Source organism: Sorex araneus, chromosome X (assembly GCF_027595985.1).
Source record: "Sorex araneus isolate mSorAra2 chromosome X, mSorAra2.pri, whole genome shotgun sequence".
Taxonomy (NCBI): Eukaryota; Metazoa; Chordata; class Mammalia; order Eulipotyphla; family Soricidae; genus Sorex; species Sorex araneus.
Genome location: NC_073313.1, coordinates 120,064,870 through 120,089,594, shown reverse-complemented (window position 1 = coordinate 120,089,594; position 24,725 = coordinate 120,064,870). Strand labels below are relative to the sequence as shown.

Here is a 24,725-nt window from a genome sequence, read left to right as displayed (position 1 = left end):
TGGGAAAGAATATTCACTCAATACCCATCAGATAAGGGGCTGATATCAAGGATAAAGAAGGCACTGGTTGGAAAGTACAAGAAGAAAACTCCCAACCCCATAAAAAAGGGGGATGGAAATGAACAGAAACTTTCTCAAGGAAGAAATACGAATGTCAAAAAAGCACATGAAAAATGCTCTTCATCACTAATCATCAGAGATATGCATATCAAAACAACTATAATACCACCTCACACCACAGAGAATGGCACACATCCAAAAGAACAAAAGCAACCGCTGTTGGCATGGATATGGGGGAAAAGGGACTCTCCTACACTGCTGGTGGAATGCCGACTGGTTCAGCCCTTTTGGAAAACAATATGGAAGATTCTCAGAAAATTAGAAATTGAGCTTCCATTTGACCCAGCAATGGGTCAAACCACTTCTGGGAATATATCCCAGACAGGAAAAAAAGTACAGTCGAAATGACATCTGCACTCGAATGTTCATTTCAGCACTGTTTACAATAGCCAAAATCTGGAAAAAAACCCGAGTGCCTGAGAACGTATGACTGGTTAAAGAAACTTTGGTATATATACACAATGGAATACTATGCAGCTGTTAGAAAAGATGAAGGCATGAGCTTTGCATATAAGTGGATCAACATGGAAAGTATCATGCTAAGTAAAATGAATCAGAAAGAGACAGACATAGAAAGATTGCACTCATCTGTGAAGTATAAAATAAAATAACAGAATAGGAGACTAACACCCAAGAATAGTAGAGATAAGCACCAGGAGGTTTGCTCCAAGGCTTGGAACCTGGCCTCACATGCTAGAGAAAGGGGTAGCTCGCATAGAGAAGGGAAGGAACACCAAGTAAAGTGTGGTCTGAGGACCCGCATGGGATGGGATATGCACTCTGAAAATAGAATATAGTAGAATATAGACCAAACACGATGGCCATGTAGTGCCTCTGTTGCAAACCACAACATCCAAAAGGAGAGAGAGAGAACAAGGGGGAATGCCTTGCCACAGAGGTGGGGTGGGGTGGGGGGATGGGGTGGGAGGGTGGGATGGATACTGGGAAAATTGGTGGAGGGACCTGGGCACTTGTGGACGGATATAAACAAAATGCAAACATGAAAGTTCATAAGTTTGTAACTGTAACTCATGGTGATTCACTAATTAAAAAAAATAAAATAAAAGTTTGAAAAAATTCACTAGAGAATCCATCTGGGCTTGGGTTTTTGTTTTGCAGAAGACATTTGATTATTATTTCAATGTCCTCGGTAGTTATAGTTATGTTCAGGTATTCCAAATCTTCTTGGATCATTGTTGGACATTATAGGAATCCATGAATTTATCCATTTCTTGTAAGTTCTCTTGTTTAGTGGGATAAAGATTCTCAAACTAATATCTGAAGATCCTTTGAATTTCTGTGGTTTTTGTTGTGATGTGTCCCCTTCCATTTACGACTCAGTTTAAGCTTCTGCACCTCAAAAGAAACAGTGGCCAAGATACAAAGACAGCCTATGGAATGGGAAAATTTATTTACCCAATACCCTTCTGTTAAAGGGGTTAATATCAAAGACATACAAGGCACTGGTAGAACTTTATAAGAAAAAATATCCAATTCCACCAAAAAATGGGGAGAAGAAATGAAGAGAAACTTCCAAAAAGTAGAAATGCAAGTGACTACAAGGTAAAAAATTCTGTACATCATTCAGGAAGATGCAAATCAAAACAACCATGAGATATTACCACACACCTCAGAGACTATCACACACCAAAAAGAACAAAAACAATCAGTGCTGGTGAAGATGCAGGAAGAAAGGGACTCTCATTTATTGTTGTTGGTGGTGCCAGTCAGTCTAGCCTTTTTGGAAAACAATATGAACATTCCTCAAAAAGCTAGAAATTGACCTTCTAAATGACCCAGCAATACCCTGTCTCAGGAGATATCCTGGGAACCCCAAACACAACAGAAAAGCCTTCTGCACTTCTATGTTCATTTCAGTACTATTCATAATAACCAGAAATTGGAAACAACCAAGTACCTGAAAACAGACATCTGGATAAAAAAAAATAAATAAAAAAATATGGTACATCTATATAGTCATCAGGAAAAATGAAGTCATGAAATTTGCTTTTAAATGGATGGACATGGAGAGTATCATGCTGAGTGAAATGAATCAGAAGGAGAGGAACTGACATAGAATGGTAACACTCATTTGTAGGATATAATAAACATAATATGGGACTAATACCCAAGGGCAGTAGAAACAAGAGTCAGAAGGACTGATTCAGGGTTGGAAGCTTGCCACAATAATCGCAAGGGGGTAGGAGGAAGGCAGGATATGGGAGGGATCATTATGTCAAAGATAGTTGGACATGATCACTTTGGACAAGAAAAAGAAAGGAGGAGGAGGTGAAGGAGGAAGAGGAGGAAGAGGGAGAGGAGGAGGAGGAGGAGGAGGAGGAAGAAGAAGAAGAAGAAGAAGGAAGAAGGAAGAGCAGGAAGAGGAAGAGGAAGAAGAAAGAAGAGGAGGAAGAGGAAGAAATAAGAAGGAAGAAGAAAGAAGAGGAGGAAGAGGAAGAGGGAAGAGGAAGGAGGAGGAAGAGGAAAGAGGAAGGGGAAAAAGGAAGAGGAAGAAGAAGGAAGAGGAGGAGGAGGAAGAGGAGGAAGCGGTGGTGGCTTGCCATAGAAGCAGGCTTGGGAGGTGTGGTGGCAAAATTGAAACTGGGTTCATTCGTGGTGGGAAATGTACAATGGTGAAAATACAGTTGTTGGAACATTGTGTAACTCCCAATCCTGAACAACTTTAACATTATAATGACAGGAATTTAAAAATAAATTTAAAATAAATAGCCCTCCTTATATAACAGGCATCCAAAACCCCTGTACTAGGTCTCATACCTGCTTTTGCAACCTCTAGGTAGAAGATCAAACTACGTTGTATTGCCTTCAAATTCCAATTCCCTGGAAGCAGTGTGTGTCCTTTTTGCATGAAAATGTATTGGCACCTTAACTATGTAGTCAAGCCTGATTTGTCTTTAAGTACTTCCAGAGTAAAAGGGGAGCTTGCAAAGGTCTTTCCATCCTGAACATGTTGATTCATGCTGGGATAAAGCATTAGTAATCCAGGATACACATCATATATCATGTAACATCACTTTTATTTTAAGAATATTCAATACGCGAGGAAAATGCAAACAATAAATTGTCTATCAGATATTACGTTGCTTTGTCTACAAGGTAACTCTAACTTCCTAGTCATTTAAGCTTCCAAAACTCATCATGAGCATGTTTTTCCAACTTCCATTGGAGAAAAGAGAGAAACAAAAAATGATGTGGATTAAACCAAATACCGAAGGGATCCATTTATTGAGTTTGTTTGAAGGCCTCCTCTGGAATCCTGCCTTCAGTCTAGAGGGAAGAAAATATGATGTGTCAGAAGAATCAACAACCTGGAATTCATTCCCAGGACAATCAGTCTCCACTTCCTTGGCCTTATGATAGGCCACATGATATTTTCCTTTAACCCAATTATTCCCAGATCTCACCTTTAACACAGTGAAGATATGACCAGCTTTTATAAAGTTCCATCCATTTTCTTGAAGGCACCTGGAATGGAGAAGAATGTATACTATCTCTTAGTATCGCAATGCATACATGCTGAGCATGCAACACTACACATAGATATTTACATAGTAGTATATAAAATATATTTTATGTATATATTTGCTATATATGTATAGTATATATGTTGATAAAGATATTTAAGAAAATAGCAAATGAAAATTATAAAATAACCTTACAAATATTTTTTTGTTGTTTTTTGGGTTACACCTGGTGGTGCTCAGGGCTGTCTCCTGGCTGTGCATTCAGAAATCTCTCCTGCACTCAGGAATCATTCCTGGGTAAAATAGGGGATGCCAGGGATCTATCCCCAATAGGCTCCATGCAAGGCAAACTACCTGCCATTTGTAGTATCTCTTTGGCCTCACAAATTGCAAACATTTTTCCTGACAGCATGCACATATTTTAGTTTTAGTTTTTCTATTTTGTTGGTTTGGAGGCTACACCCAGCAGTGTCCAGTGCTTAAACCTGGCTCTGTATTTAAGAGTTAATCCTGGGAGTGCTTGGGGGACCATATGGGGTGCTAGGTTTAGAACCTGGGTCAGCAGTATACTAGTACTATTGCTCTGGCTCTATATTACACAATCCGGTGATCTTTAGTATATTCCAGAGTACTTTATATTTTAGTATAATTATATGTTATAATTAATCACTGTCACTGTCACTGTCATCCCGTTGCTCATCGATTTGTTGGAGCGGGCACCAGTAACGTCTCTCATTGAGAGACTTATTGTTACTGTTCTTGGCATATCCAATACGCACGGGTAGCTTGCCAGGCTCTGCCATGCGGGCTCGATACTCTCGGTAGCTAGCTGGGCTCTCCGAGAGGGGCAGAGGAACCAAACACAGGTCGGCCGCGTGAAAGGCGAACGCCCAACTGCTGTGCTATCGCTCCAGCCCAAAATTAATATAGTATATTAAAAGCCAAGACGTAAAGGCCTGAGAGTACAGTGGGTGGGACGCTTGCCTTTCATACAGCCGACCTGAGCTCAATCCCCGGAACCTCATATGGTATTGAGCATGTCCGGAGTGATCCCTAAGCACACAACTCCAAGCAATGCACAGAGTGGTCCAAGTGCAAACAAAAGCAAAAACAAGATGTATTTTCAAAGTATTTGTTATTACTTCAAAAAAGAAACTCTCTGTTAGGAAGTTTTCCTTACTTCCTTCCCCTTCAAGCAGAAAGCTACTTACTAATCTGCTTTTGTTCCTTACAGATTTGCTTAGTCTGGACATTTCAGGTAAATGGATTCATAAATTTAGCTGGTGACTCTTTAAAGAAAATTTGGGTCCACACCTGGTGTTTTAGGGATTACTCCTGGTTTTGTGCTTAGGCATCACTCCTGACCGACTCAGTGAAATATATGGGGTGCTGGGTCAGCCACATGCAAGACAAACACCCTCTCCACTGTAATATTTCTCTGGGCTCTATATAGTGACATTTTGTGACTGGTTCCATTTACTTGTTTCATGATTTACCCATGTCATGATTTGTTTCAGCATTGGGCACTCCTCTTCTTTCCTTTATAGACCTTTTCCTTTTTGGAACTCCTTTTCCTAACAATTCTATTTTACTTATGTATTATGATCCTTCAGGACTGAATGATTGTAGATTGCTATATACATGTTACAAATTTGTTTACTCATACGTATGTTGGTTCCACATTTTGGAAAATATAACTACTGATCCAATGAATGTCCTTACACAAGTTTTGGAATGAATATGCTTTCATTTCTCTTGGTATATAGCAAAAAGTGGAATTATTGGGTCATATGTTAACTATATATCAAATATTTCAAGGAACTGCCAAATGTTTTCTAAAGTGACTACTTGAATTTTCCATCTGTAACATGCCACAGTTCTTATTTCTCCACGTCCTCACCTATACTTCTTCTAGTACATTAGTTAAAGCCATCTTAGCGTATGTGAGGTGGCAGCACATCATTGTTTATATTTGAATTTCCTTACGAATACTGTTGAATATTTATTTATGTATGAGATTATTGGCCATTTTTTATATAGAGTAGTATCTATTCAAATCATTTTTCCATTTTCAGGTTGAGTTGTCTTTTTAATTGCTGAAGTATAAGATCCCTGCAGATACCCTGCATAGTAGATCAAATAAGATATGATATTTGCAAATGCTTTCTCCCATTCTGGGATTATATTTTCACTTTATTCAGTGTCCTTTGGAAAATCAAAAGTATTTAAAATCTGATGTGTTTGTTTGATGCTTTTGCTTTCACTGTTATATATATATATATATAAAACAATGATTTATCTGCAGTTGAAAATCATTGATATACAGAAAATCTATGTATAACTCAAGAAAATGAGTATATACAAAAATGTTTTCTAAAAATTTTTATAGCTGTATATCATGTTAAATCGTTGATTAATTTTTGAGTCAGTATTTGTACATGATATGCAGATAAGGCTAAAATTCTTCTCAGGGAGCTGAGGTGATAGCACAGTGGGTAGGTCTTTTGCCTTGCAATGTGGGCAACCCAGTTTCGAGTCCCAGCATTCTATATAGTCTCCAAGCATCTCCAGGAGTTTCCTGAGTGCATGAGCCAGGAGTAAACGCTGTGCATCACTGGGTGTGATCCCAAAAAATTAACAGACTGTTTAAATTTTTTTTAAATTTCTTTCATTTTTTCATACATATATATCCACATATTCTAAGACAATTTACTAAAAAAATGCTATTTTTCTAATAATTTTGGGCTCATAATTATAAATTTACTATGAGTATTACTGTTTTTACCTGGACACTAAATTTTATTTTTTACCCTGCATGCTTATTCAAATGTCCACTATGAACAAAGTCTTGGTTAAAGTATCTCTGCAGTGGTCATTTTTGCACCTTCCCAACTGTCCAAGCTGCACTAGGCAACCATGATCACACCTGGTGGTGCTGAGGAAACATGTGGTGACAGAGATAAAATTAGGAGCTTAAAAGGCGAAAGATTTATACGATCTAAAAAACTGGAGTGCCCAAAAACAGATGACTGGTTAAAGAAACTACGGTACATCTACACAATGGAATACTATGCAGCTGTTAGAAAAGATGAAGCCATGAAATTTGCATTTATGATGGATCAACATGCAAAGCATCATGTTGAGTGAAATGAGTCAAAAAGCAAGAGACAGACATAGAAAGATTGCACTCATGTGTGGAATATAAAGTAGCAGAGAGGTACAAGCTTGCAATGATGCAAATTCTGGCAGAATTTTCTCTGGACTTAGTTACTAAAATACAGAAATCAAAAACTGCGAGGCCACTATTGCGGCTGCACGACTTCATGTCTCTTCATTCTCAGCAATGGAAAACAAATTGTCAAATGCTTCCTTTTCAGCAGGTCTGACTTTGGTGGGGGGAAACTCCAAACCATAATAATGAGTTTTTGTTGAAATATTGAATGTAAGCAAAGTAAAGTGAAAGTAAAGTGAAATTTATCAGCTGCACAGGTGTGGGGGGGTAGGGGGGGACGTATACTGTGATTTTTGGTGGTGGAATAGGTGCACTGGTGAAGGGATGGGTGTTCGAGCATTGTATAACTGAGAGGGTTTTTTTTTTTTGTTTGTTTTTTGGGTCACACCCAGCGATGCACAGGTGTTACTCCTGGCTTTTCACTCAGGAATTACTCCGGTGGTGCTTGGGGGACCATATGGGATGTCGGGGATCGAACCCGGGTCGGCCGCGTGCAAGGCAAACGCCCTACCCTCTGTTGTGCTATCGCTCCGGCCCCTGTATAACTGAGAGTTAAGCCTGAAAGCTTTGTAACTTTCCACATGGTGATTCAATTAAATTTTTTTTAATTAGGAGCTTAAGCATGCAAATTTATTTTTTTGCTTTTTTGGTGTCACACCCAGCGATGCACAGGGATGACTCCTGGCTCTGCACTCAGGAATCACCCCTGGTGATGTTCAGGGAACCATATAGGATGCTGGGTATCGAACACAGGTCAGCCACTTGGAAGGCAAACGCCCTACCCGCTGTGCTATCGCTCCAGGCCCAAACATGCAAAATTTTTTATCTATTCCTTTGAGGTATCTCCCTATCCCCGTTAAATTAGCTTTGAAATTGTGAAAACCAAAAAATTTGAGTCCTCCAACTACAGACTTCCTTTAAAGTAAGGTTTTAGCTATTCTGAGTCCATTGTGCCTAGATGTTCATTATATAGTCATCACCTTATCATTTTATGCTAAACATTCAAGTTGATATTTTGGTAGAAATTTTTAATTAATCTGTAGATTGCCTTCGCAGTATTGCCATATAAATAATATTGCAAACTAACATGCATAAATTTTATAACACACCCTTCTATTTTTAGGTCTCTTTAGGTCTCTTCATCCTAATAATGTTTTGAAAACTTAAAAAAATTATTTACACTTGCTCACTTTTATTTGTTCATAAATATATATTCTTTCTGATGTCATTATAAATGGATTTTGGGGGGGCCCACACTTGGCTGTGTTCAAGGGTCACTGAATGGTCAGTGCTTTGAGGGATCAGATACAGTTAGTGCCAGGGATAGAACCCAGTTCAGCTACATACAAGGTAAAAGCATTACCCATTGTACTCTACCTCTCACTGCACAGAAACCATTGTTAGTTTTGGTGTGGGGTTTGGGGCCACCCCAAGCTGTGCTTGGGCTTACTCCTGACAGAGTTTATGGATAACTCCTGTCAGTGCTTAGTGTCATTGGCAGTGTTGAGGATCAAACCCAGGTCATCCATGTGCAAGGCAAGTGTCCTACCTGCTGTCATTTCTCTCTTGCCCCTTATAAGTGGAATTTTACTTAATTTTACTTTAATATTGTTCATTATAATTTCATAGATAGAAATATGAAAGCTTTTTGTATAATAAAGTGGTTTTGTACCCAAAAACACCGAGCCAGTTTATTCCAATAGGTGTTGAGTGAATTACTTAGAATTTTCAATACATAAGATCATGCCAACAGGGCATTATAGCGTTTTAAAAACTCTTTTTATACATGACAAGAAAATAATGATATGTTTTGCGTAGTAAATTATTTACATAAGGATATTCATTTAAGTCAGTTAATTTTCTCACTCCTCTTTCTCCCTCTAATTACCCTGTACATCTAGAACTCACTTGAAAGACCACTGCAGGTTCATTCCAGAATGGATGGAGAATGCCTGCACCAAGTCTTGTTGCTCCTTGGAGCAGATGGGTGCAGAACTGCAAGATGGTGTGGACTCTGATGTGGAGTAGTATGCAGGCTTAATCTCATTGTTGTTGCTAATCCTCACAAACAGTTCATCATTCATGATGCACATACTGGATGAAGAATAGGATTTCAGACAACTGAACATACAGACAACCCCATATTTTTAACAACTATCCCACCACTTAGCAACCCCACTACTTGCTCCATTCCTTGGCTAGTATCTACACCTCTCCTATTGAATTCACCTTTGTAGTAACTACCATATTTACTTAATTTATAGCTTTAAGCCCAATGTTTTTGTTGTGTAAAAATTGCCCCAGGGAGAAGACAGTCTACTTCCAGTTTTTCCAGGAATACTATTATCCACAAGAAAGTCTTACGACTGAACCAAAGTGACGCACCTAGTCAGTATTGGAATCAGGAAGACAGTCCAATGTCCTGATTCCAGACCTCTTACTCTTAATGCTCCTTGAATCAATCTTTCGCTTTCCACAATGTTGATAAAAACCCACAGGACTAGTATTTACACTGTTGGTCTTAGGCTGCTAAGGGTGTTCACACACATAACACAATATTTACCCAGAATTGCTGGCAGGGACAGTGATGAGTGTCCGAACAAAGGTATAAACAGAATCCTGAGTTGTGTCTTCCACTTAAATAACAAACAACAACATCCCATTAGAGTCATATTTTCACATTCTCACAAGACCAGTCAGGGTCTTATTTGCTACTCATGATGAAGGAAACACATGTTCTGTGGAACTCTAGATATCAGAAATAGGGTATCTACAATGAAACAATCTGCTCCCAGAGACAGAAACACTGATAATGTTCCAGTTCCTTTGACAACCACATTTTAGATTTGTTTTTCATAGCTTCCCAAGAGGTGGGTATTATCAGCCTTATTTTAGAAATGAGGAAACTGAGAGGCTAAGTAACTAGCATATGGTCTAAGAATAAGAATCTGGGGTGACAACCATCAAACTCTACAACCTGTGTCCCCAGTGCCCCAGCTATATAGGGTATACAGGCACAGACACAGGTGAGACCAGGATAGATAGGTAGAAAAGTGAGGTTAGAGAACACAGATGTAAGGGGAAGAAAAGGGAATGTATAAGGGAAGGTGGGAGAGTTTTGAGACAGAACCCAGTTTGGAGGAGGGAGCATTGGGTGAACTGGGGACGGAGCTCTACACACTCACCTTCTTTGAAGGTCCCATGGAAAGAAAAGCAAAGCATGGTTTCCTGAAAGGAAAGAACCAAGGCACTCAGTCACCACATAAACTACCTATCCACCTACAGCTTTCTGGACCTGACTGAAGGAATAAGCAGTTGCTTACCGACTGCACCCATACATCTATCACGAAAGAACTGAGGTCATGCTGAGTTTGAGGTAGCATGCACAGAGTGCGCAGAATGGCTTGTTTTGTGTGCTCCAGCAGTTGAATTCGCTGATCTGTGTGGGGAGAAGATGCAAGAATATATCAGGTGCAGCCATACACTTGCACCTATTATTGACCCTTCCATGGCCTCTTTCTCTGTTCACTCTTCCCCAAAAACAAACTTACCTGAATCTTTGAGCATCTTCATATTCTTGCTATCCTTGAGGTATTTGCACAAGGCATTTCTAGGAGAAAAATAGGAACATGAGGAAGTGGCCATTGTGGGCATTTTCAGGAGCTTATCTGTGCCTCCTGAGGATTCATATGATTTATTACCAGAGTGGAAGCTGTGTTACTCACAGAGATGGGTCACTAGGGTTAAAAGGAATGGATAGAGAGAAGGACGCATTATCGTGGTAAGCATCCAGGAGACCCTGTCGGTTTTCATAGTCGTATATCATGTAATACCTGCAGAAAAACAATACAGATGAACTATCTGAATGACAGGCCTCAAATGAGACTTGAAAATGTCTGTAATCAGAGAAGACCTGTGCTTTCGAGGCCTGGCTTATCTCAGCACTCCCTTTCCTCATAGTCCACAGAGTACTTACTGTTGAAGGAACTGCAGTATCTGATTCTTCACCACCTCAGATACGTTGCATTTATTCTGGATAAAAAAATAAATGATGAATTTGACATAATCTCCATTGCACAACCACAAAAGATGTTTGATCTTAATCCTTACCTCAGTAGACTTTATTGCACATGACATATCAACATCAACAACTGGCTGATATAACTTCTGGCCATCCTGGATAAAAAAACAATCAAGTCAGCAGTGGACACTCAGGAGGTGTACATTTCTAGATAGCATATTTACATCCTTTATAGGAGTCCATGTTCTTCAAAATGGGTAATATTTTGTTGCAAGTCATGTAGATAAGGCCAAAAGGACTAGAGGACAGGTAGGTAAAATAGTCATCAACTTAGTAACAGACAATGATGAACATAGGCTTGTTGTACTTACCAGGTAAAGTAACTTAGGGAATAAATCCTGCACAGCACTGTGGGGAAAAAAGACAAAAATGATTGTTCAGAATTTCAGAGTTTCTCTGACACTCTCTCCTCTCCTTCTCTCCTTTGTTTCCTTCTGGCCTTGCCTCATTTTTCTACAAGTAGCAACATTTTGAGCTCAGGCTCAAGAGCTTTCTCCACCTCCCTGTCTCTCTTCATGTTCCATTTAAGGTTCTGGAAGGAGAGCATGGAGTGGGAACCTAGGACTCTTACTTCACAGGGTGTTAAATATTCTAACAGTATCAGGATGACCCCCCACTTCCCTAACCTGACCCAGGATAGCCTGGGATGCTGGGGGGAAGAGTGAAGGAGAGGAATAGATTAGAGAGACAGAGACAAATAGAAATCAAAGAGAAGTGGTATGATGTCTGCCATCATAGCATCATCATGGTAGTCGTCAGAGAAAAGACAGAAAGAAAAGTGAATTCCCTACCATATTCACATATTGACTCACCTATAAACTGAGATCCCAGAAAGGAACGGAACACATGCACCAGTTGGGCAGGGTACCCAGTGGATGCTGTTTGACCTTTGATCACCCAAGTGAGCCTAGTCTGACCTACGCATAAGAAATGGAGCATTCCACGAGGCAAAAGACCTTCCCTAGAGAAGGTAAGTGTCAGGTTCCAGAGTCTCAGTGTCGGGTGAAGGTATGTGTGCCCCACACCCACATGATCACCAATTTTTCTTATGATGGCCCTGTGTACCTATGCCTATACTAATTTGTTCCTGGCCTGAGGAATTACCTCTGTCTTGGGTGACCTGGGGCTCCAAATGATCAGGCAGGGGATATGACATTTGTATGGAAGGAGTGACAGTCCCTGAGATGCCTGTTCTAATTTTAAAGAGGCTGGTCCATACCCACCTGTGCTCAGTGTTCACTCCTAGCACTTATCGAGGAACCATATCCAGTGCTTGGGACTTAATCAGGGTCCGCCAGGTGCAAGGCAAGATTAATCCCTGTACTATCCCTCTGGCCCGTGTTATTATCTTCAGCCTTCCCTGACCATTGGTTTCCACTCTTGCCTTGTAAAGACCTCACCTTGCTGAAAGTTATCTACTTCCGGTCCCTTAACTAAAGTAAATGTGTCTTATATAACGTAGATCCCATTTCCAGGATTAGCCCAAGAGGAAGGGATATCCTAACAGTCATCCAGGGCTTTTCCTCTCAGCATGGCACAGGTAAGTCCCATGTCAGACTAGGATTAGAAGAAGGAGTATTTTGGAGCAAGGAAAAGAGAGCCTCTCAGAGAACATCGGGGTGAAGCTCCATCTCATATGGAGTAGGAATTATGTCTGGTGCTGGAAAATCTTTCAGACCAGAGCACCAACACCTGCTTCATGGTCATTAATTTCTAACTCTGGTACAGAGAGTGATCTCTATTTCCTGGAGCATACACTCTTCAGAGGGAAGACTTGATAAGACAGTGTATACAGTCAAGAAACAAACCACAGACTAGGAAATAAGTGAGCAAGATCAAGGAAGGGAATCCTTTAGAGGGAAGGGACAGAGAAAAGAAAGAGTGACCCTGTGGTTCTTCCAGATGCACATTCAGCTATTATCAAGGGATAGTTTAGGTTTGCAGGAGACAAAGTCTCAGCATAACAGGATCATGCTGACCTTTTGTAGGAAGACTGGTCCTGGAAATCCTTACACAAGGGATTCCCCTTCAGCCACAGCTCTTCAAGCATCAGGGTTTTTATCTTGCTTACTTCCCACATCGATTTCAGCTAAGACATATAAGGAGAAAACTGACAGTCAGAGAGAAGGAGATATCTGAGTACCTGCACTTTGTCTCCCCCTCCCTCTCAGGGACCTTAGCTTATCTCCTGTCATCAATCTGATGACACTGTCCTCCTCCCCCTACACATATACAGACACAGAATCAACCCTACTTTGACCTGGCTTTCTTATCTCACTTTGTTTTTAGAGAGGTCCAGGGTCTTGATTGTGGGGACCTTCAGTATAACATCAGACAGACCATCAAGTTGATAGAGTTTGTTGCTGCCCAAGTTCAGGGACACCAGCTTTGTGAAAGAAGTGTTAGAACAATAGTTAGTATATAGAATATAGGAAATATATCTGCCCTCTGTCTCAAACTCCGACTATTTTGTAATAGCACTGGACATAAGATATCACCTCAGGGAAATTCTTTTCTATGATCTGCTGGACAGCAGACATGCATTGTCTTCGATTCAGGAATATATCAATATCATGGTGCATCAAGTCTTCAGGAAGACAAGAGGAGAGAATAAGAAGGCTGTGAAGGGTTCAAGGTGAGCAGCAACCCTTTCCCATACATCATCACCCCCAGGTTTCCCTTTCAGGCATACGCTTCTTCCCTAACTTGCTCTAATTACTGTTGTCATTTGTACCTGGGTCAAAGCGGAGCGTCTGAAGGTCAAGAGATTTCTGGGAAACATCATACCTTTTCTTCATGGTCAGCTGCAGAGAGTGATGAGCACTGAGGTTGTAGTGGTGGGGAAAGTGGGGGTGGGGTGTGGAAGAAGAAGTGGATGGTCCCAAAATGTGACTTAGCTCTACATTACCTCTAGCTGCTTCATTTCTTCTGGCTGCAACTTATTCAGCACAGAGTAAGGCTCAGGAGATTTACTGATAATGATAGATATCTGGAAGAAGGACAGATTGGGGGTAAGATTTAGAGCTCTATTTCCAAAGAAGACAATCAGCCACTAGTCTTCCCAAATAACGCTTTTACCTTTTGGTTTTCCTGATCAGAAATCTTACTGCTTACATCCTTCAATGCATGGGCAATTCTAGAATTCTGGACAAAGAATCGAGCCCATTTTTTTACATAGTGGAACTGTAGGAGAAAGAGACAACCATAATTTTTGAGGAAGTCTTCCTGCTCAGAATACTTTCTCTCTGAGCACACTTCACTGAACCCCTTTATATCTGGCTTCACCATCAGCTCTTACATCCACTGGATTGAATGGTAAATGGCAGTGGCTCTGAATGGAATCCAGGAGCCATTTCTTCTCATACTTTCTCCCATTCAGAATCTAATTGTGAAAAATAAGGAATGAGATATGGAATTAAGAACATGGAGTTAAACCTAGAGTATAGAACAGTCTTCTTTTCCAGTCTTCTATCATGCTTGAAATAATCTTTAAAGTGATCACTGACATAATTTCCTATTTTGTGATCAATTACAGATTCCTAAACCCCCCTTTCGCTCCATTCAAAGATTTCCTCAAAATTATCTAAAGTAACAATATGAGCTTCCCTCAATAAAATTTCAGGAGAACCTACCTAGTGTAAACCCTGTAAGCACCTCAAATGAGGTTCCCAGAAACAACCTGGCCCTACATACTACCCTCAATTTGAGCCAAACTGAGTCATCCTGTGTGGAATTGTTCCTTGCAGTAGTTTCTCCTTTTCCTTTTAGACAGTCTCCCCAATTATACATATAGGTATGGGTACATGTACTTTTTATATCACTTCTCTGAATTAGCCTCCCCCACTCTACACACAAGTGGTCATTACATGCACCTTATATAACACTTCTTTTAATTTATCCTTAGATGAACAAGGATTTTAACTAAAGTAATAAAAATGAGGTATTACAAACTGTCTGCAACAAAGCCCCTAACATCGTTATCTATATGAGACCAACATTAATTTTTGTGCTGCAAATTGCATACATTTTTAGGATACTCACTGTAATCTTGAACCAGGTTTCTTGTCTTTCATCTTCGGTGTCCTCCATCATTTCACTCTCTGGACGTTTTCCGTTTCTACTCCCAGTAAAACTGTTATGGTTTTCATGCTGGTGCCTCTTGTGTCTCATAGAATAGGGGGTGCTATAGGAAGCAGAGAGAGAAGAATGCTGATCATAAATTCAAAAAATGTTTTGCATATGCATGCTTCTATGATACCTGGAATATAGTTAGGATTACTCAACTATAATTCCATTTCTAGCTTTTTTCAGTTTTACAGTGGGAGAAGAAAATAAAGACTGTGGAGACAGAGATCTGCATATTCCCAGAGTTGACACTTGTGAACCAAGTTACATGATCACTTACTATCTTAGTTTGGAGTCCTCTTGAACATCTCTCCTCTGCAGGAATTTATCCCCTTCCCGATGATGAAGATGACGGTCATAGTGATCATGATGATAACGGTCGCTCTTCCAGCCACGGTTATCTTGGAAAGAACTCCAATCTTTCTTTCTTCCTTGTGGTGAAATTCCACCATTATAGTATCCTGAAATGAGGAATAAAAATGTAAGATTGAAGATACACCATTGGTTCATGTACATGTACTGTATGTACTATGGCTTAAGCTAATACTCTGGTTAGGACAAATCAAGGGTCAACATGCCAAAGGGACTGATCACACAAACCATAGAAAGCAAACTCCTCTGCCTGCCCATGGAGGGTATTATCTGATAGATTGCATTTATTAGGGGGAAAACGTGGTATAGAACACTGGGAGGAAGATGATGAGGTGGGATAAGTGCAAAAGCAATAGAAGAGAGGAGGAAACTGGTTCAGCTGTGTGTAAGGCAAGTGCTCTACCGGCTGCACTATTGCTATGGCCCTGGGAACTTTATTTTTAAAACTCTCCAGGTGACTACAATGTGTAAACAAGACTGAAAGCCACAGTCTCAGTTTTTTTTTATTTTTTTTATTAATTAGTGAGTCACCATGAGGGTACAGTAACAGATTTACACATTTTCATTATCTTTGTATTCTGGTCACTGTATCTTTTGCGGTGCAGAAACTTCTTAGTTTAATATAGTCCCATTTCCTTATCTTTTTCCATTTGATCAGTTGCGTGTCATCTTTGAAGATACCGTTAGCTTCAATATCGTGGAGGGTTTTGCCGACTATATCTTCAATGTACCTTATGGATTGTGGTCTGATGTTGAGGTCTTTAATCCAATTTGATCTGACTTCTGTGCATGGTGTCAGGTCGAGATCTAAGCCCATTCTTTTGCATGTGGTTGCCCAGTTGTGCCAGCACCATTTGTTAAAGAGGCTTTCCTTGCTCCACTTAACATTTCTTGCTCCCTTATCAAAGATTAGATGATCATACATTTGGGGTTGTGTGTAGGGATATTCTGCTCTGTTTCATTGGTCTGCGGCTCTGCCTTTGTTCCAGTACCATGTTGTTTTAATTGTTACCGCTTTGTAGTAAAGTTTAAAGTTCGAGAGGGTGATGCCTCCCATCATCTTTTCCCCAAGAATTGTTTTAGCTATCCGTGGGTGTTTATTGTTCCATATGAATTTCAGGATTGCTTGATCCATTTCTTTGAAGAATGCCATGAGTATCCTTATAGAGATCGCATTGAATCTGTATAGTGCTCTGGGGAGTATTGCCATTTTGACAATGTTGATTCTCCCTATCCATGAGCAGGGGATATGTTTCCATTTCCTCATGTCCTCTTTTATTTCATGGAGTAGCGTTTTATAGTTTTCTTTGAAGAGGTCCTTTACTTCCTTGGTTAAGCTGATTACGAGGTACTTGATTTTCTGGGGCACGATTGTGAATGGAATTGCCTTTTTTATGCCCCTTTCCTCTGACTCATTGTTGGCATATAGGAAAGCCATGGATTTTTGGATATTGATTTTATAGACTGCGACTTTACTATACAAGCCTGAGATGACGACCGGAGCGCGGGCGGCTCTGGTTCTCACGCGGCCATCCCGGCTCCAGTCGTCGTCTCAGTTTTTGGTTTATGCTTAGCAGAAGAATCCAAGAATGGCTGCTACCTCATATTGCTAACTTTTTACTCAATATTGTATTGAAAACTTAGCAATCCCATTAGAGCTAGAAGACAGATTAGAAACCTATGGTTCATGGGCCAAACTTGGTCTAAATCCTGCATTTGTGGCCTGCGGGTTAAGAATGGTTTTCTCTCTGAATGGCTGAGAGGCACATGATAAAATGCTCTCCATCACTAATCATCAGGGAGATGCAGATCAAAACAACAAAGAGATATCTCACACCACAGAGACTGGCCCACATCCAAAAAACAAAAGCAAAGTGTGGATGTGGGAAGAAAGGGTGTTGGTGTGGATGTGGGAAGAAAGGGACTCTCCTTCGCTGCTGGTGGGAATGCCAACTGATTCAGCCCTTTTGGAAAACAATATGGACGATTCTCAAAAAATTAGAAATTGAGCTTCCATTTGACTCAGCAATACCACTCCTGGGAATATATCCTGGAGAGGCAAAAAGGTATAGTAGAAATGACATCTGAATTTCTATGTTCATTGCAGCACTGTTTACAATAGCCAAAACCTGGAAAAAACCGGAGTGCCCAAAAACAGATGACCGGTAAAAGAAACTTTGGTACATCTACACAATGGAATACTATGCAGCTGTTAGAAAAGATGAAGTCATGAAATTTGCATATGATGGATCAACATGCAAAGTATCATGTTGAGTGAAATGAGTCAGAAAGAAAGAGACAGACATAGAAAGATTGCATTCATATGTGGAATATAAAGTAGCAGAGAGGTACAAGCTTGCAATGATGCAATTTCTGGCAGAAATTTCTCTGAACCTAGTTACTAAATTACTAAAATACATAAATCCAAAACCGTGCGGCCGCTAGTGCGGCTGCTCAACATCATATCTCTTCATTCTCAGCAATGGAAAACAAATTATCAAATGCTTCCTTTTCAGCAGGTCTGACTTTGGGGGGGAACTCCAAACAATAATAGTCAGTTTTTGTTGAAATATTGAATGTAATCAAAGTAAAGAGAAAGTAAAGTGAAATTTATCAACTACACAGGCAAGGGTTGGGGGGTAGGGGGGGACGTGTACTGTGATTCTTGGTGTTGGAATATGTGCACTGGTGAAGGGATGGGTGTTCAAGCATTGCAAAATTGAGACTTAAGCCTGAAAGCTTTGTAACTTTCCACATGGTGTTTCAATAAAAATTTTAAAAAACACAAGATATAGTGTGTAAAATAAGAGCAATAATAACATTATTGTACCCAAACTCATTAATTTAGTATGTTTCATTAATTGTGTAATAACAAAATAAATAAGTGAATCAACAACAACAAAAAAGAATGGTTTTCTCATAATTGAATAGTTGAAAAATCAAGGGTATTTCCTGACAATTGAAATTCATATCAGTATTAGAAGATAAAGCGCAAAGTATCTGAAGTGGAGCAAAAATAATCTCAACAAATGGTGCTAGAAAAACTTTTCTGAAGTTTTCTGAAGTGCTTTAGTAGCTGGAACAATAGTACAGCGGGTAGAGTGCTTATCTTGTGTGCATCTGACCTGGGTTCGACCCAAGCATGCCATATGCTCCCCTGAGCCTTGACAGAAGTGATTCCTGAGAACAGAGTCAGCAAGCCTGCCTCCCCAAAAGAATAGTATTACTCTAATCTGCAGCAGGCAGTGTGGGGGGAAATTGTTTTGGCCACACCTAGCGATGCAGGGATCAGACCCCTGTTAGCACTGTGCAAGGCAATCGCCCTACCTGTTGTACTGTCCAGCCCCAAGAGTAGTAGAATTTTAAATTATCTGCAAAAAATATCCCATATAAGTTACATCTACTTGTTTTAGACTAACTGCTTAGATTCCAAACTAATTTTCCAATATGCTGGTATTTGTAGGTGGAACCTTTAGAAAGGGATTGAGAGAGACATATACACCAGTGGAATTTGGGACATCATAAAAAAGATTTCAGAGATGTTCCTTCTCTTTTCTTTATTCATAGCAAGAATAGAGCTTTAACGAATTAAGAAGCAAGACTTCAGCAGATACTTGCCCATGGTGGTGACTTGACTTTTAGCCTGCCAATCTCCACAACTGTGGAAAATAAGTTTCTGTTGGTCATAAACCACACAGTCCCATGATATTCTGTAATAGTAGACTGAAAGGAAAAAAGAAGCTACCACTCTCCTTTACGATTCAAGATATGCATTAACATACTATCTAAAAAACACTACAATACGAAAATTATTTTACCTTCATCTCTTTCTCTCCCATACTTCCTGTATGGTTGAGAAAGGTTTTGTTGCCATTTCTCAGACATAGTGTTTTGTAGAACAAATCTGGGAGTGCTGAAATGAGAAAAAGTAGGAAGCACATATAAAAATCACCACATCATTTGGGGAGATAACATGCACAAAATCCCTGATTCAACCCCCAGCAATTCAAAGTATGGACACTTCTATGTATAGCCCTGCTGGACACTGAACTCCTCTGAGTATGACCCTGGTAACTTCAGCAGCTCCAGGCTCGAGTATGCCATTGTCTAGTGGAGCACTGAAACAGTCAGCCCATACCACCATGCTGGCTATTACCTGGAATAGCTCCTGGCACCCTAAGAACTGCTAGGGAGATGCTAAAAATATATACCATAAGTGATAATATTTTTCACCTACAAACAATATTAAATCTCACTCCAAATGCAAGCCTTGCTTTTGGGGCTGAATTTTATTCAATCAGTACCAACTTCATGATTTACTAAAATACAAGCATAATCTTCTACCTACTGTTTTCTTAAATAATTTCACTACCATTTCCCACATAAAGGGAAAGGGGTGAAACTGTTAACCTGTACAGGCATTTTGGAAACAATATAAAACTTCCTCAAGATGGCAAACATAAAGTTATCATATATGATCTGAAAGAAAGGCTGGTTGATGCTATAAATTTGAAAACTTCCACAGCCTGATATAGGATACCTGTGTGCAGAACCAGGATGCCAAAAAAAAAAGTTCCAAAGAAAACAAACTCAAATAGGGAAATATCGAAGCTGTCAAATAAGAAATACTCCTCAAGCATTTCCAAAATATCAAAGAAACAGGAATCCTTCTCAATAGTTTCCATGAAGCCAACATTGCACTAATATCAAAAGCAGGAAGAAATATTACCAAAACTTACAACAGCATCTCATTCCAGACACACTGCAAAGTAAGCTTATGAAAAAAGTTGTAAATCTTCACAGATTTATGATTATGTGGATGCTTTCACACTTTTAATAATCACATTACTGGAGCCAGGGAGAGATGGTCTAAAAGCTTGGGGAAGCCCTCACAGACCATACATTTCCCACCCCCACCCCCGAACAGCAGGAGCACTTTCCAGCCATAGTGCCTCCCCTCAACCCACAGTGCCTTCAAACAATGGTCTCTCCTCATACCACAGTGCCTACCCAAAGCAGCCTCTTCCCTCAACCCACAGCACCTTCCTGAAACAGGCCACTCCTTGATTCACTGTCTTCACATCACACAGTGTCTCCACTTGACAGTGTGCTTTCCTCTGTCTACAACTTCTCCACCTGAAGCACAGAGCCTTTCTGCTATAGCACCTCCCTCTGACCAAGAGTGCCTTCCATGATGGCACCTCCACTCAAAGCACAGTAACTTCCCACAGCACAGTAACTTCCCACTATGGAGCCTTGCCGAATCCCCACAGTACCTTCCTCTCCACAGAAATCTCCTTGACTCACAGTGGCATACCAATATGCATGGCCTCCCCTGGACCCACAATGCCTTCCCGCGATGGCGCCACCCCTCGACTCAGTCCCTCACACCACACGGCCAACAATCCAAGCACAGTGCCACCCCACCACAGCACCTCGGTTTGACGCACAACGCCTTTCAGCGATGGAGTCTCTCCCGGACACACAGCTCCTTCGAGTGAGACGGCGCCTTCCCTAGACCCACAATGCCATTCTGCACGATGGGCCTGCTCTTAACCCACAATCCCTTTCTGCTATGGCACAGCACCCCTCTCCCCTTGATTCACAGTGGCTTCATCCCCTCCCCCAAGCGTCTCCCTTTGACGCATCTTTCTGCTCTAGAGGGTCCCGTTGACACACCGTGCCTTCCCACGATGGGTCCCCTTGAAGCACAGTTAACTTCCCGCTATGGAGCCTCGCCTCACCCACGGTACCTTCCCTCTCCACCGGAATCTCCTAGACCAACAGACCCTAATCACCATGCGGGGCCTCCCCTGGACCCCCAATGCCTTCCCGCGATGGCTTCAACCCTCGACTCACACTGCCTTCCCTCCACACGGCTGACACTCGATGCCCAGTGCCTCCCCACCACAGCACCTCGGCTTGACCCAGCGGGCCTTTCAGCAATGGCGCCTCTCCTAGACGCACAGCTCCTTCGAGTGAGACGGCGCCTTCTCTAGACCCACAATGCCTTTCTGCACGACAGGCCTGCCCTTGACCCACAATCCCTTTCTGCTATGGCGCAGCACCCCTCCCCCCTTGAATCACAGTGGCTTCATCCCCTCCCCCAAGCGTCTCCCTTTGACGCATCTTTCTGCTCTAGAGGGTCCCGTTGACACACCGTGCCTTCCCACGATGGGTCCCCTTGAAGCACAGTTAACTTCCCGCTATGGAGCGTCGCCTCACCCACGGTACCTTTCCCTTCCACCGGAATCCCCTAGACCAACAGACCCTAATCACCATGCGGGGCCTCCCCTGGACCCCCAATGCCTTCCCGCGATGGCTTCAACCCTCGACTCACACTGCCTTCCCTGCACACGGCTGACGCTCGATGCCCAGTGCCTCCCCACCAAAGCACCTCGGCTTGACCCAGCGGGCCTTTCAGCAATGGTGCCTCTCCTAGACGCACAGCTCCTTCGAGTGAGACGGCGCCTTCTCTAGACCCACAATGCCTTTCTGCACGACAGGCCTGCTCTTGACCCACAATCCCTTTCTCTCCTTCGAGAGAAACGGTGCCTCCCCTAGACCCAAAATGCCTTCCCGAGATGGCGCCACCGTGCCTTCCCGCCACACAGTCAACACTCAACGCACACGCCTCCCAACCACAATGCCTCTGCTTGACCCACAGAGCCTCTCCACCAGTTTTCTCTCCTCAAGTCATACGCTTTTCTTCCACTGCATCTCCCTTTTAACCACAGTGAGTTTCTAATACGGAGCCGCGGGAGCACGACACTTTTCCACCACAGGGCGTGGTGTTCATCAAAGTGTCTGTGTCTGGGAAACACCTATCAAATAAAAATAAATGAAATATTAAAATCCTATAAAACAATTAAGTCTCCTATTCTCTGTTTACAGAAACGAGTAGGGGTTGGAAATAGGATTAGAGTGGCAACCGATTACACAAATTTATGTAAAAGAAGTCTCTGGGGTCCTCAAGAAACAGGACGTCAGGGAGCCTTATTATTGCACACAAAAAGGGGGAAACTTTTGCCTAAAAATGCATAAGGTAGGGAAAAACAGGGAAGAGCATCCCATTGTGTTTCCTGAGCCGTGACCAGAGGTTCAGAAACCTTACCTTCAGATCTTTTTCCAATTCTCTGACTAAATGTCTAGTTCAGTCTGGTGCCCACCCACTGCAGCTAGGCAAAAAATAAAGTTTCCTAAAAGACTCGCATCTGAGGGGCCGGAGCGATAGCACAGCGGGTAGGGCGTTTGCCCTGCACGCGGCCGACCCGGGTTCAATCCCCGGCACCCCATATGGTCCCCCAAGCACTGCCAGGAGTAATTCCTGAGTGTAAAGCCAGGAGTAACCCCTGAGCATCGCTGGGTTGTGACCCAAAAAGAAAAAAAAAAGACTCGCATCTGAGAGAATCTCTTGATCTCAGTCAGGAACTGAAACCTTAAGGCCGACTCCAATCTAAATCTGTCACAAAGAAGGATCTCTTGACACACTTGAAGTGCGGAAATTTTAATACAAGTACGGACATGGGGTGTTGCCCGATCTCAGCATCCATATCACCTGAAGCTGTGAGACCGTACCTTACTTCTAGGTCTGTCCGTAACAGAAGCCAGGAGAGACAAAACAAGGGCAAACTGACTTGCGCGTGAGGTTTCTGGAGCCGTCGATCTACTTGCGCTCGGAAGGATCAAGTCTCACGAGACTATAAAGCATTGCATCATACGTGAGCATAGAGGCACTGGAACTCGTGGTCTCACACGCACATTGTGTAGTGTGTGATGATAGGATCCACGTGACCAACATCCACAGTATTCTTATGACTACAGGACTTTTTCTGCTGCTGGCTCTGGTGTCTATAGTCCTTATTCATAATTTTCACAGGGTGTAAATGGGTGAAATAGACGTGTTAATCTTGGGGTACATGAAAAACAAGCAGAAGATCACATGGTTCATAATACAGTAACCATGTGATCTGCAGGAGCAGTTCATTTACATGACTTGCCAGAGCTGATAATTTTACATGATAGAAACTAAAAAGTACTCCATGACAGGAAGAGGCCGTATGTAGCTTCAGGGATTTTAGCGCCAAGAATGGAGATCCCGGTGGACCATGTAGAATAGTGGGTAGTGGAATTATGTGTGACTGTGTTACAAATGATCTCTGTCAAGAGGAGACATGCACAGAAGATATCCATTTGGCTTTAGAAGAGGAACTGGATAAATAAAAGTGTATTTCACAGAACAACATCGCTGAAAAGTTCATTGTTGGCAGTATTGACAGTGATTAATTATTCACCATTATTGCAGCTATTCTTGTTAATTGTCTTGATTGTTTTAGCTGATAATAAACTATGATTTATAAAGTTATTCATAATAGAATTGTTTTAGGCATACAATATTTCAACACCAATACCACAACCAATGCCCCTTCCCTCCACCAATATCCCCAGGTTCCCTACCACCTCTCAGTCTACCCCCTTAATTGGCATATAACAAATTTATTTCATATTACTTTGTCCAATGAAACATAAAGTAATAGAAATAGAATTATCAGACAGTAAATCAATAAAATTCAATTTGTGATGATAAATTTCTATATATTTCTAAACTCTTCTAATCTAGTCAAGGGCAATCATATGTACCATTAGTGAGTGCTGTACTCAATGCTACATTTTGAGAAGTTTCTCTCGTCTTTTAAAGGAGCTCTTTCAACTCTTGCAAAACTGGTTTCAAGACTACAAATTTCCTAAGCTGTTGTCTGTCCATCTTCAAATCTGAATGATAATCTAAGTAGATAGAACATACTTGATGAGGTGTTATTTACTAAGTTGTACTATATCCTTTCATATTCTTCTGGTTCATAGAGTCTCATTTGATAGATATGCTGTATAGCTAATATGCTTTCCTTTGTATATAAGTTCCTTTTTTGATCGTGCTGCAGTCAATATTCTGTTTGTATCTTGGATTTTGTCATTTTGAGACTAATTGTATGTTGGGGTTTGCCTTCTTGTGTCTGTTTTCACTGGGACTCTTTCAGGCCTCTCGGATTTTGGTGTCTACAATCTTCTTATCCATGATTTCTTTAACTATTGTTTCTTGAGCCTTTATCAAAGATTAAGTGGTCATATATTTGAAAGTCTCTGACAGAATATTCAACTATGTTCCATTGGTCTGCGGGGCTGTTTCTATTGCAATACCATGATGTTTTAAGTACTACTTCTTTTTAAAATTTTTTTTAACTTTTATTTATTTATTTATTTATTATTATTTTTTTATTAGTGAATCACTGTGAGGGTACAATTACAGATTTAT

At 41.1% G+C, this 24,725-nt stretch overlaps 1 protein-coding gene across 1 annotated transcript; it reads right to left on the bottom strand.

Annotated features, from left to right (window-relative positions):
• Nucleotides 1-3,363: 3,363 nt before the first annotated feature.
• LOC101537846 (nuclear RNA export factor 2) lies at nucleotides 3,364-23,283 on the bottom strand. Its single transcript, XM_004614482.2, has 23 exons — nucleotides 23,177-23,283; nucleotides 22,525-22,563; nucleotides 19,234-19,328; nucleotides 15,324-15,504; nucleotides 14,960-15,101; nucleotides 14,217-14,300; nucleotides 13,997-14,101; nucleotides 13,827-13,907; nucleotides 13,653-13,722; nucleotides 13,417-13,505; nucleotides 13,197-13,304; nucleotides 12,898-13,007; nucleotides 11,230-11,266; nucleotides 10,948-11,013; nucleotides 10,814-10,869; nucleotides 10,563-10,670; nucleotides 10,389-10,447; nucleotides 10,161-10,276; nucleotides 10,023-10,065; nucleotides 9,401-9,473; nucleotides 8,746-8,931; nucleotides 3,546-3,606; nucleotides 3,364-3,408 (listed from the first exon to the last, which is right to left on the bottom strand). The coding sequence occupies exons 1-23, from the start codon at nucleotides 23,281-23,283 to the stop codon at nucleotides 3,364-3,366; spliced, it is 2,061 nt and encodes a 686-aa protein (XP_004614539.2).
• Nucleotides 23,284-24,725: the final 1,442 nt, after the last annotated feature.